The following is a 13,927-nucleotide window of genomic DNA, read 5'->3' as shown; positions in this document are numbered from 1 at the left end:
TTTTGTGACTTTAATAATCAATGTAATGTTTTCAGTATATAATAGAATTTAAAAAAACTCTCAAAATATACAGAGCCATAACTTAAGCTGCAAAGCAGTAGTGATATAAACATAAGTTTTTGTTTGTAAGGTTAATCAGTCTGAAATGGATCTCCGAACGAAGTTGTCCAAGTCTTATTCTTCATGCATTCTTCAGTGAAATCATTTTGAAAAGATGTTTGTTGGATAGATTGCGCAGGGCTAAACAGTATTCGACAGTCGACAGTATTCAAACCAAATAGTCTAATGTATGTGAGGAAACCTCACATAATGTTGTTTGATAGTCCGTAACTATAATCTAACAGACACATTGTGACTGGGGTAATATCTCTATTCTTGAATTATTTTAAAGGAACAAACCCCAAAATATTTAAGAGCCAGTAACTGATAACAATAATTTTTGGTCCGATTCTGGGGCAATTATGGAAGGTTCTGTTCTGTACTGGTGCCTGCTTATTCTGCAGATCACGAATTAAACTGCACTTCAGTAATTTCTTTAGCAAATCACTTTTTCATGCATTCTTCAAATATTGGCCGGCAGTGGGATATATTCAGAGCCATGATACTTTTGCGACAGTGTAACTAGGCTGATGATAGTATGCAATTATGCAAAAGCCAGAATTGTGCTCGAATTTTTAGCTCTGGAAAAACACATGACTTTTTATAATGTCCCTAGAATTTTTTACTAGGGATATATCAATGCCAATACTCAATACCGCAGTCTTTTCATTTGATTATGATACCAACATAAGTGCTTAACATATGCTGGTAAAAATTACGATTTCATAATATTACACTAGTTTATGTGTGGAAGCTGACCTCAAATCGAAATAATTCTTTGCAGACATTCATAGTTTAAAGAAATTTGAAAGACATTGCCATTCAATATCAAAGTGATGCTGGTTAAGATACTTATGTCTCCACACTTTGACTGACTACTGTGAAATTGTGATCAGAGCTGTTGAGCAATTGGACAGACTTCATCATGCACAGATCTCTGCAAATTCCTTTGAAATAGCGAGGCATTCTTAGGCTTGGTTTTTCCCAAAAGTTAAAAGCAGAGTTCAGATGAAAGTTATTTGTTTGATTTGTTGGTTTGTACCGAACTGACCTTGTGTACGGCAAAATCGTTGTCTCGTAATTGAAAGTATCATGCACCGGAAACCTCAGAGCCGTAATGCTCCACAGTAGGGATGTGTTCGTAATTATTTGTTCCTTTATTTTTTCCAAAATTGGGTACATGTATTTCCAAACATGAAAGAAAAGAAAGTTATTAAGTATACATGTTGTTATGTTGACATTTTGACAGATAAAAACTAAGAAGCTAAAATTAGGTGTTCAGCAAAATTTGCTAGACCACCGCAACTTCATGGCATTCCTGCAAATACAGCTGGTGGGTATAAACCTTCATCTTTCCACTTTACAGTTTGTTTATTAGATTTAAACATGGACTAGAGAATCGGACATTTTCAACTGGGAAAACCAGAGAAAAAAAACGGAAATGTGAAAAGGGGTTATGAGTGGCCCACTCAGTATCATCTTAAACACTTAGAAGGTTAAGAATTAAAAGAAGACAAACAATTTATTGTTTCCAATATCATAATTTTTTAAGTATACAGCGTGAATAAAAAGTCAGGACCGTCCTCCCCTCTATTAGCTCAAAATTTCAACTGTAAACCCCTTTATAATCAGATCACCATCTCTTTCCCTTCCAAAATAATAGCCAGAGTTACTAGAACAATATTTGTAATAACTCACCACGTTGCCAAGTCAAATAAAATGTTCAAATGAAGTCCTGATAGTCCTCATAGTATTTGGCAGTGAGAAAAGCATAGGGTGAATTCCTCTCTCATGTGTTAAAAAGTCTGGTGTTATTTGGTTGCAGTTTCTTAATTCTGCAAAGTTTTCTACTGGTGTTTTTTTGTAAATTATGGATTTAATGTGACCCCATGGAAAAAAGTCCATGGGTGTAAGGTCCGGAGACCACGCAGCCAGTTCTCCATTCCCATTAATAAAAAAAATCCCCCTTAAATGTAATTCTAAAAGATCCCGGCCCACATATTTAATTTTTCTGGTTATTGTGTGCCAGATTCATGATAAACATGGAGATTTTATGTGTCCCATACCTGCAGTTGTGTTTGTTTTAGAGTCCCATTATAAAAAACTCCCCTGTCACTCTTTGGACATAAACTTCTAATAAGTGTGCTTTATAATCTTCATTGGATCCTTCGTCCATTGCATTCCTAATTGATTCACAACACAAGCAACCAAATAAAACCGGTTTCCACACAGACAGTAACTTTACAACAACAAAAATGTAAGTGTAAGACTTAATTAAAAAATTTTGACGACCTATTATTTTGTATGAGGAAGAGATAGCGATCTCTAGTTTTCACCATTATTTAAGTTTTTTTATGCTCTTCAAAATAAGGGGTCACTTGAAAAGGGGTTTACATTTAAAATTTTTGAGTTTTGTCCCCAAAATCCCACATTTTTGAGGAACACAAATTTTCAGTATCACTAAATGAAATTTCCTTTCCACACTATACCATCACCTAAAGGATATCTCCTTATGTAAACTTTAAAAACAAAATATATTAGGGGGTCCTGACTTTTTATTCACCCTGTATAAGCCTAAGAATTAAAACTAATTAACCTATTCATCGGTTTTAAAATTGTTATCTATTGAAGATATTTTTCCCCTGTCAGATGGTTACAAATTAACTTTTAGAGGGCAAAAGTTGCTTCTGTCGTTCTAATCTCCACAACTAATTAAGTTATATTATCGAAAAGAGATTGCATATTTTTAATTTTATGAAATTAAAAAAGCTTACATACCTTTTCCTTCATTAATCTAGCTTTTTTATTTTAATGATGTCTAGTTTTGGGAGCTCTGCGCCATTATTAAATTATGGCGTCCAGATCGTTAAAAACTGAACATGTCGGCAAAATAAATAAAATTGCACATAACACATATAAACAAACACACTTAACTCAATGAAGAAAATGAATTATTATTTAGTTTTATATGTATGGCTGTCCATGAACAGGAACTAACTGTAGTATAAGGGTTGTTGCAACAAAGACATTGCGTCGCAGAATATCAAACTAACCAATTCCTGTTTGATAACACTGATTTTGAAGAGATGAAATCAGCTTATCTAGCCTTCCAATGTTGGCGAGGGATTCCAGTCTACAAATAAAATATTTGAATTGTTGAGTTGAATTTTAATAATGAGTAATTTGAACATGATTTCATAATGACGCAGCGATCCCGAAACTAGTTGTCATCGAAATAAAAATGGAGTGACAACGGAATGGTATGTAAGCTAATTTAATTTCACAGTCAAGTCTCAATTCACAGGACTAAACATGTAGAAATATGTTTTAAATTTTTGTATCGGGAAATAAATAGTTTTAGTGATTATGACCCTGTGCTTACTTAATTGCAGGCAAGTGTAAATGTGAACCGCATGTCAACTCTGCCACCGTACGTAGCTCCGCCACCTGCGAACTGGTGCAACATGGACTCTAGGAGGCCAAGTGAGAGCTCCAGTGAGAATGAACAGCAAACAACTGGTCCACGGAAAGAAAAACGGCCAAATGTGTTATCTTTCTTTGTTTCGCAAAAAGAAGGCAACTAATCTATAGTAGTTAAATATGTTTAAGTATATTGTTATCATTTATTATTTTATAAATATTTATTTTTGTAAAATTAGTAATTTATACGAAATGTTGGGATTTTACATACTTTCTTTTTTATTTTCAACATGCCAGGTTATGGTGTATTAAGATATTGTTAGTTTATGTTTGCCAAATATTAAGAATTAAGGCTGATAAGTTATAATGAAAAGCAAATCATTGATTTGAGTTTGATAAAAAACTCCGATTTAAGTTTGAAACATTTCTTTGAAGTTCATTCCATGTTTTGTTATTCTTTACCTTTTGTTTTGTAGATGAGACAATTTCAACAAATTGTACATTGTTTGTTTATCTTTGTATATATTTTTCCTATGAGTTCTATCACAGAAGTTATATTATTGTGTTGTACCTTGTTGTAGATAGTAATGACAAGTAGATTATATTTAAAACAAACTTGTCAAACTTTGGGTTTTATAATTGGACTCTTATTTAAACACTTTATTGTGGAATTTTAACCATGTTTAGTTTTTCCTTGTAGGTGTTATCCTGGAGCTATTGTCTATATGTATCATAATATTGTTTTGTACAGATAAAGAAACAAAAAATATTTTTTTCATATCACTTGTTATTCAGAAATATATTTGATAAAGATTATATTGTACAGAATATTATACAGTCAAGTTTAATATATTGAAACTTCTTATATTTTATAAGTTGATAACATTTTTGACCATTTCGACTATATTTATAAATTATATAAAAAAATGATTGTTTGCAGTATTTTTGTAGTGTGATTATACATACTTGTCATTTATATTATAAGGAATATACATAAAATATAAATAGATTTAATAAAGTATAAAACCTTTTGTCATTTATGTTTTCTTAACTTAACATATTTAATATCCTTGTTTTTCCTTTTGTTAATTACAAACATAAATTACAGACATTTTTAGATGTTTCATCTAATATTTCATAATGGTTTAAATAAAACTATAGGTGAAGAAAGAAAGAAACACTTCTTTATTGAGGTGAAATTAGGACCATATGGTCCTTTCTTACATTTAACCTCTTAAAAAATTTATGTTAATAATGCAAATTAACTATAACTTACACTTACGGTATTCCATTCACACAGTCACGATTCAAAGAGTAGCCCCGCCGCCCGCCACGATCAATCCGGTCCAGGTATTTTTTTCATCTCAGCTCCGCCCCAAACCGTTTTCGGCTCTCAATTTGTTTGACAGGATCAATTTGATATTGATTTGTTAGGTGGGCTAATTCTAAACAATTAGTCCTTGATTCTTGAGTCTGATATCAAAATTGTGGTCTCGATTTCCATTCCTTTGTTATTTGTTACTAACAAATACGAATATAGCCTGATTCTAAAAAAAAAAACTGTTTGGCTATTTTTATTAGGAATCAGCCATCTAAAAAAAATTTTTGATTCTGTTATCGATAGCAAAATTTGATCTCAGCCCAATTCTGAATTCGATACTGATTCCTGTATGAATAATATATAAACACCATTAGATTTATAACTAAAGAATTAAGGTAAGATATAGAAGATCAGGCTATTTTTATCAGACTGAAAGGAAGTATATTCCCATTCTTTGTCATAGAGTCATTAAGAAGGAACACACTCTATGCAGAAAAGGAAGAGGATCCCATCCAATCTATTAAAGATAAGCCTTTTTTTTCCTATCTTACTTAAAAATTCTCATGTTAAAACCTGGGTTTCTTGCTCTCTCTAATAAAATTAATAACTAAGAATATAATATGCTTCATCGTTTGTTTATGAAAGCAAATATGACAAGTAGAAGCATCCAGCCCAAAAATTTTGAACCAACTGTAGCCATTATGAAACATTTTAAAATATATACGTTTATATATTCATGTAGAGGAGATACACAGACAGAGAATAAGAAATAAAGAATAAATATTATTTTCAAAACTAAAACAATTGTTAGCTTATTATCTATCTATGTGTTTTTATACACAAAACACATTTTAACAATCGGTAATTTTGCATACTGCCAATTAGTTTGTGTGCAGATAGATGCAGTGGACTCACACAGTGATGTGTAAAAATAAATAACATAAAATATCCACCCTAAGCAAAATATTTATTCACAAAAAATAATAGTAATCTGGATTTGTAACCTATGTTTTATTGCATACAAAAAGTAAATAATAATATTTTTATTGATATTAACAACAACATTACATTTGTAACCAATGTTAACACTTTGTGATCGGATATTACAGTATTTCTAGTTTGTCCTTTACGATCGTGTGACCAGTCTTGTGGGCCACAGCCGGTTACACATCAAATTGTATTAGTTTCTGCTTGAGTTGTCCTTGGCGCTTGGATGACCCGTTATCATTGTCCAAGAAAAATTTAAAGATTAGTAGTTAATTTATGTTAGGATGGCCGTGAAGAGCTTAAACCTATTGAGTAAGTATTAAACTAAATGACAAAGCGGTTTCATCACATTGTACTGCCTTTTACTTAATGAAGACGAGAGACGATGTAGATACAGTAGACTTGGTTGGAGAATGGAAAAAATGGTTTGAAGGTGATGGAAATTTTAACAAATTTAAATACAGGTTAATGGCTGTAAATTAAAAGTAATCAGAAATCTTCACCTCTTTTCAGTTTTTTCTGGTTTTTTTTACTGAGGTATGCTGCCATAAAAATTCAGAAAATTATGCATTTTACAAAAAAAGAAAAAATTAGACAGTATGTTGGTCATAGGTAGAACTAATATAGGCATTAAAGTGTTTGTACTGTCTGAGTCTTCAACTGGTTACATTTGTGGCTATTGAACCATAAAGTTGAAATGTACTTTGTCTTATAGGTAAACTTAAACAATTATATGGCAATATAAAGGGCCTCCATGTCTTCACTAATAAGTGTTATACAAATATGGACCTAGCAACAAAACTAGATTGGAAGGTTCATCTAACTGGAACTATAATGATAAATAGAGTTATGTGTCCAAAACCATGAAACCACAAAGGTAAAATGCCAAGAACAGACTCCTAAGCTTAAATTAAAAAGAGGGAAAATAAAAACCTTTAGGGAAGATGAAACATTTTCCTTGTTATGGAAACACAAAAATGTAGTGACAGTGCTAAGTACATTGTATGGCGACAACACCACCCAGACAGGTACCTACTAAAAGACAACATAGAAGAAGAGATACAAATAATCCATGGTTGGAGATGAAATTGCAGGTTAGTATACTAGTGCCCAGAAAGTCCACCAATTGGTGGAGAAAAGTATTCTTCTGGTTATTGGAAACTGCCATTGTTTACTCTTTTATACTTTACAATGCTAATCAAGACCAACAACATCAATTAATCAGGGAGGTACAAAATATAAAAAACTTGGAAGACCATATAATAATGTAAATAACGAAAGACTGAATGGCAAATTGTGTTTTTCTTATCCACTTCAGACTGGCAAAATTAAATACTGTCCTGTTTGCATTGATAGCTGGCTGGAAAAGTATAGACATATTTAGTTATTTATGCATTGTTCTGTTCTATAACTTAGTCCACTGTGTGGAATGCTCTGAACAACAAACATTGTTTTAGTTACAGAAATTATGCAAATATTACATTTTAGCGATTGTTTATTCTCATGCCGATCAGCAGTCATCTGCAAATAGACGTATTTGAAGTTTCGGTGGATTTAAGATTGATCTTTGGCAAATCACTATTCGTGAAATTGACTTTCAAAGTAGTATTTTTTAAGCTCTTCTCTTGATTTAAAAAAAAATTCTTGATTAAATATTTTAAAAATATTGGTATTGAAATTGAGTAAAATGAGCTATGGTATCAGTATCAGAATCTACTATAGTGATATGGAATGTAAATAAATCAACATATAACATCAAAAATATAATAATCTTTAGGAACCAGCTGCAGTGTCGATCTTTATTTAATCCTCAAAAGAATAATTTTAAATCTAAAAATTTTCATTCATTTATAGTTGCAGTGAACACATTGCATCGCAATATCTACTAATGACCAATTAGTTGTGTGCAGATAAATGCAGTGGACTCACAGTGATGTGTAAAAATAAATAACATAAAATATCACCCTAAGCAAATTATTATTCACAAACGAATAGTAATCTGGATTTGTACCTACGGTATGTTTTTTTGCATACAAAAAGTAATAATAATATATTTATTGATATTAACAACAACATTACATTTGTAACCAATGTTAACACTTTGTGATCGGATATTACAGTATTTCTAGTTTGTCCTTTACAATTGTGTGACCAGTCTTGTGGGCCACAGCCAGTTTACACATCAAATTGTATTAGTTTCTGCTTGAGTTGTCCTTGGCGCTTGGATGACCCGTGTCACTGTCCAAGAAAAATTTAAAGATTAGTAGTTAATTTATGTTAGGATGGCCATGAAGAGCTTAAACCTATGGAGTAAGTATTAAACTAAATAACAAAGCTGTTTCATCACATTTTACTGCCTTTTACTTAATGAAGACAAGAGACGATGTAGATACAGTAGACTTGGTTGGAGAATGGAAAAAATGGTTTGAAGGTGATGAAAATTTTAACAAATTTTAAATACAGGTTAATGGCTGTAAACTTAAAAGTAATCAGAAACCTTCACTTCTTTACAGTTTTTTCTGGTTTTTTTTACTGAGGTATGCTGCCATAAAAATCCAAAAAATTATGCATTTACAAAAAAAGAAAAAATAGACAGTATGTTGGTCATAGGTAGAACTAATATAGTGGGGCATTAAAGTGTTTGTACTGTCTGAGTCTTCAACTGGTTACATTTGTGCTATTGAACCATAAAGTAAGTGTTATACCGAATGAAATGTCTAACTTTTTTACTGCATCATTTAAATATTCATTAAGTATACACACAAAAAAAAAAAAAAAAAAAAAAAAACATTAAGATTCGTATCAGTAATATCTTTCAAATGAGACACTTCCCATAATTCTACAACCAAATGTAAGGGCAACCAAGTGTTTGAGGATTAATCTGTTTACTTCCTTTGCTTGATTGATTGATTGTATTTATTTCCATCATGTACATACAAAGTAAATAAATTAATAAAAAAAATTGTTCAAGGAAATTATCCCTATATGTGCATCAGACTATGTGTGGGGAAACAAGTTTATCATTCTGCATTAAACTAATTACACTCATAACTCTTAAATTAAATGAAGGACATAAGTTAACTTTATTAACAACATTTTTATTGACAAATTAAATAATACAAAGAAAAATTAAACCTCTAAAAGAAAAGATACAAGACTAGAGCATAGAATACCTGTATACATTTAGTTAATGAAGAAATTAAAAATTTGAAATTAGGAAGGAGTATAGCCTATCTAGAAAATGAAAGTTGGAAAATTAAAAAGGTAATGTAAATAAATGACATAAAAAACTACAATCAATAAGACAATAATATAGAATTATCTAAAATGAATAGAGAGACTTGGATCTATCCATTGATATCTTCACATCCTAATCATAGCACACACACTATGCAGAATTGCACACAAAACACATGCACACATGCATGCACCTTAATGTATTACAAAAATATAACAGCAATTCAATTTATTAAGAGTACAGCATACCTTGGTGTAGATTGAAGAAAAATACTGATGATACCCATCTCACCCAGCATCTAGTAACTATTTTTTGTATGTAATAATAGTGCAAGGTCTTTGGGTTTTTATATAATTTGATAATTTTGAGAAAATGTTATTAGCAATATAGAGAGATGATGTTGAATCAAAAGTTTTAATGAGTCTACGAATAATAATAATGTTATGAAGTGAAGTGTAAAATAACTGTGGTTTTTTTCTCCAGGGAAAGAGACAGTTGCCTCTGCACATAGTCCTAAAAGGACCTTTGCGCCTCCCTTACTTATGTTTGAGCTCTCAGAATCTGAGACTTTAACAGAAGCCAATCAAATTTGAGGTCTCCTGTTCTCTGATCTTGGTGTTGAGAAGATATGCTCCTAGAAATTTTTTCCTTCTTTTAGATATGACAGGACAGTTTAGCCATATGTGTTCCGCTGATTATTCTACTTCTCCGCAGAGTCTGCATTTATCAGTCTGACTAAGACCCACCTTCATAAGATGTTTTCTAAGGGAACTATGTCCTGTCAGCACCCTAATATCAATCTTACATCCTCCTTACTTTGTTCTTGGAGAGCTGCCAACCCTTTAGCATAAGAAGAGATAAACATTTTGGATTGTCTTAGTCCTGAGGCCCTACTCCAATTAAAGGATCTAATCCTATTAGCCAAATCTTTTATGGGAGCTTTACTGTAGGAGAAGGCTACTCCACAGCCTGGCTCAGGCCCTACCATAAGTGATTCTGTACCTATTTTGGCAAGGGCATCTGCTTTTCCGTTTCCATGAATGCCGTTATGGCCCAGCACCCAACTGAGTGTGACTGTTTTTTTTTTGCCAGTTCCACTAGAACATTCTTACATTCCCATATTGCTTTTGAGTAAAACGAGCAGGCATTTAGTGCCTTTAGTGCAGCCTAGCTATTAGAGAGGATTAAGTATTCTGCTCCTTTTGGCTCATTTGTATGAGTCTTCTAGCACATGATTCTATTGCCATGACTTTCACTTGGAAGACCGTAGCATGTTTTCCCAGGGGCACAGCCAAGTTAACTCCTGGTCCGTATATACCAAATCCTGGCCTAGAGTCAAGGTGTAATCTTTCTGTGTAAAACTCCTGGACTCCTTTTTTAGGGTAGGCCTTCTTTTTAATCCATTTCCCCTATCTTCAATAGAGACTAGGTATAGTTTTTCAAAGGAGCATTTGTTAACCATACTTTCTGATACATTGGTTATCATTTCAGCCTCAGGAAATTCCTGACTTATTTTCATGTGCCCTTCTCAGGAGGTAGACTTCATCATTTTTGTACCCAGCAACTTCATTGCACTTAATGTGGCTGTCTTCATCACCTCCTGCCCCAGAGGAGTGTATCCCAGAACCGCTTTTAAGTGCCAGAATTTCACAGGAGCTCATTGCTCTGTGATGCTTACGCAAGCTAACCTTTGAAGACTGTAGCCTTTTGACAGTTTTTTTTGTTCTACTTTTGGCCACCACACTAAAGCAGCATAAGTGACCATTGGTTTCATTATGGCTAAATAGATCCAATAAATCATTTTGGGTTTGAGTCTCATTTCAGTCCAATGAGTCTTTTACAAGCCCTGAGGGCCTTTGTCGCTTTGGATAATATGTTATCAATATGTGGGTTCCATGTTAGTCTTTTATCTAGGACTACACCTACATATTTGACTGCATCAGATTGTTTTATCCTAATACCTTCCACAACAGGTTGTACAAGCTGGAATTTTCTATTTCTGTTAAAGGTTATCATACTAGTTTTTGATGGGTTAATCTGCAGACCTTCCCTATGTCACCAGTTGCTTATAAAATTTAATAGGCTTCTTGAGTGAGGCGTTCCAGCGTGTCTTTATTTTCTCCCTTGACCATAATCACCAGGTTATCAAATTAGCATTATAGACTAAGTTCTCTCTTTTCTGCTTTTGTTAGGAGGTTGTCAACCACCATCACCTACAAGAGGAGTGACAGAACCCCTCCCTTGGGGCATCCTTTCCGGGCCATGATTTTGGCCGATTCGTCCCCAAACTATGCTATTACTTGTCTACTTTTTAGGAGGGCTACTACCCACTCAACAGCAAACCGTTCCAGAGCTCCATGGATCAATATGCTACTCGGTCGGAAGCTCCTTCAGTATCCATAAAGACGCTGACTAGGGCTTACTTTTCTTTGAAGGTATCCTCCACTGCTTCCACTAAGCTGTGAAGAGTTGTGGTAGTTAACTTACCTTCCACATATGTAGTATGTTGATAGAGACTGAGTGACTGAGATTTTGTCTTGGATGGGAACCAGTCATCTGTCCTTTTTGCCCATTTTAAGAAGTTGTCAAGTTTTGTTTTTGTGTATTTCTAGCCTCCTAGTCCACCAAGGCACATCTTTCTTTAGCCTGTTGTGTCTGAGGGGCAGTTTTCATACGTTGGCTTTCTCTACTATTGAGCCGACCTTTCTTGTTCAAATTCATTACCCCTTTTTTCATTGCTCCCTTTCCTCCCCCTGGCCAAAACTGACGCTCCCTTCAGGGTGGGACCCTTTTGTTTTGCACCACACTTACTTTAGGAGTAGACCTGTCTGGTTAGATATTTACAGATTCATCTGATACCTTTGCAGTAAAATCCAATTCCATATATTCAGCGTGGTCTATTCTTTGGTAGCGGTCTCAGACTTTCCTGAGGTCTCACCCACCTTTTTGGGGTCTTCGGTGTTCCCCTGTTCTTTTTTAGTCGTAGCTGAATTTTCCCAAACTTGTAGCTGATCCATGAACCCTCCTTTTCAAGTTTGTTTGCTGTGGCACAGTCGATTGCCAGGGTAAGCAGCACTAACTTACCCTCGTCACTCCTATGCAGCATGTTCCATTCTCTAACCATTAGCTCTTTGTTTTGTGCTTTTAAGAACTTCATGATCCTTTCGGTGAAATCTTTCATGTTATTTTGGAAGTAGGCAGTCATGATTCTTCATAGGTTGTCCCTCTTCATTTCTTGTTTTCTTCCTCTAATAAGCTTCTGGAGTGGAGCCATCAGAGTAGGGTCTTTTAGGCTTGCCCTCTTTGTATCTTTTGAGCCACAGATCTCTTCAGCTCTTCAGGCTGTGGTTACTGTGATTGAAAATTTAATCTCGATGTTGAAACATATCCAAAACTAATGTTTAGATATATAATTGCAAGATGTTAAAAACTTTAAATTCCTCAAATAATAAATTGGTTCAATAATGAATTTGATTTCGCTTCAGAGCTACTTTTATAGTAGTTTTTTGAACGACTTCTAAGGGAGCAAGGATATTTTGAAAACAGTCACCCAATGATAAATTACTATACTGAAGTATTGATTTTACATAAGCATAATATAAAGTTTTTAATAGATTTATGGTAAGTATATTATACAGAAAACAAAATATAAAAATAAATGTGCAAAGTTGGTTCCGCATGTAAACCACATGATTACTTCATTTCATACGATTCTCAAAAACCACACTCAAGTATTTATACTCACTCACCCTATCAATACATCCACAAAAAACACATCTATCCTGGCAATATGTATGTAACCTTAAAAACTAAAAGGATTTCCATCAGTTCATATAGAGATTGGCATACATTTGGTTTTGTTTGTATTAACTGTGAGCGGACATTGATAAAACCAGTGAGTAGAATGAGTTCAGCCATATCTCTCACTTCCTCAGCTTTCACCCTCGAACAACAAAGCAGCATCGTTCGCATGAAGAAATATCTGTCCTTTACAGAAATTCAATCTTCCTAGATTATTAATAAAAATTGAGATTATTAAAGCAAGGGACCAAGAGTACTGCCTTGCAAAACCCCATACTCAGTTTCTTTACACTAGTTTGGCCTAAAATAGAAACTAACTTGATATCAATCGGACAAATAACTTTTAACCCATCTTCAAGAGTTTCCTTGTATTGAAATATGTTTTAATTTATGCAGTAATAATCAACTGTATGCAATAAATCTAATTTATCAACTGTATAAAAATCTTAAGCTAAATCTGTAAAAATCAATAATGTTTTTTATAACGGCTAAACATTTCATGAACACTTTTAGATAACAAATATAAATCGTTATTTAAATTTTTATCTTTACCGAATGATGAATTGATTTTATTTGAATTATTGATGTTTAAGCATTTTTCCAGTTGAATTTTAAATAACTTCTCCGATAATTTAGATAAAATGCTAGTTAAAGATATTGACATGAAGATAACATATTGGATTTTTGGGTTCCCCTTATAGACTGGGATTTCTTTACCCATTTTAAAAGATACTGGGTAAAATTCCCTGTGACATACTATTGTTTATAATGTGTAAAAGTGGAAGCTCCTTACACTCCGTCTTCCCCCAGAACAGACCCGCCCCTAAGGCTCTGCACAACACGAACAAGGACATCCTTGGATATCAGATCAAGCTGGAAGTTAGAATCCGCCCCCTAATTCTCGTTATTCACAACGATTTCAGTTACAGGGAAGCACAGCACTGGCTAAATTGGCATGTACCCCGACATAGTACTCATTTAGTGCGTTAGCTACATTATTTATATAATTTGTCTCAACATTTATTTTGTCATCTACGAGTAGAAACTGTTCAATAGGAAAG

General features: G+C 33.4%; 1 protein-coding gene across 1 annotated transcript in view; it reads left to right on the top strand.

The window, feature by feature from the left end:
* Nucleotides 1–3,683, top strand: part of LOC124361291 (spectrin alpha chain-like) — a 91,875-nt gene extending 88,192 nt beyond the window's left edge. Inside the window, 2 exon segments of the mRNA XM_046815338.1 lie at nt 1,349–1,432; nt 3,492–3,683. Of these exon segments, the coding sequence (XP_046671294.1) occupies nt 1,349–1,432; nt 3,492–3,683 (276 nt within the window).
* The last annotated feature ends 10,244 nt before the right edge of the window (nt 3,684–13,927 follow it).

The sequence above is a fragment of the Homalodisca vitripennis genome, chromosome 4 (assembly GCF_021130785.1).
Source record: "Homalodisca vitripennis isolate AUS2020 chromosome 4, UT_GWSS_2.1, whole genome shotgun sequence".
Classification (NCBI taxonomy): domain Eukaryota; kingdom Metazoa; phylum Arthropoda; class Insecta; order Hemiptera; family Cicadellidae; genus Homalodisca; species Homalodisca vitripennis.
Note: the sequence above shows the minus strand (reverse complement) of the source record. Positions and strands in the feature narration are given on the sequence as shown.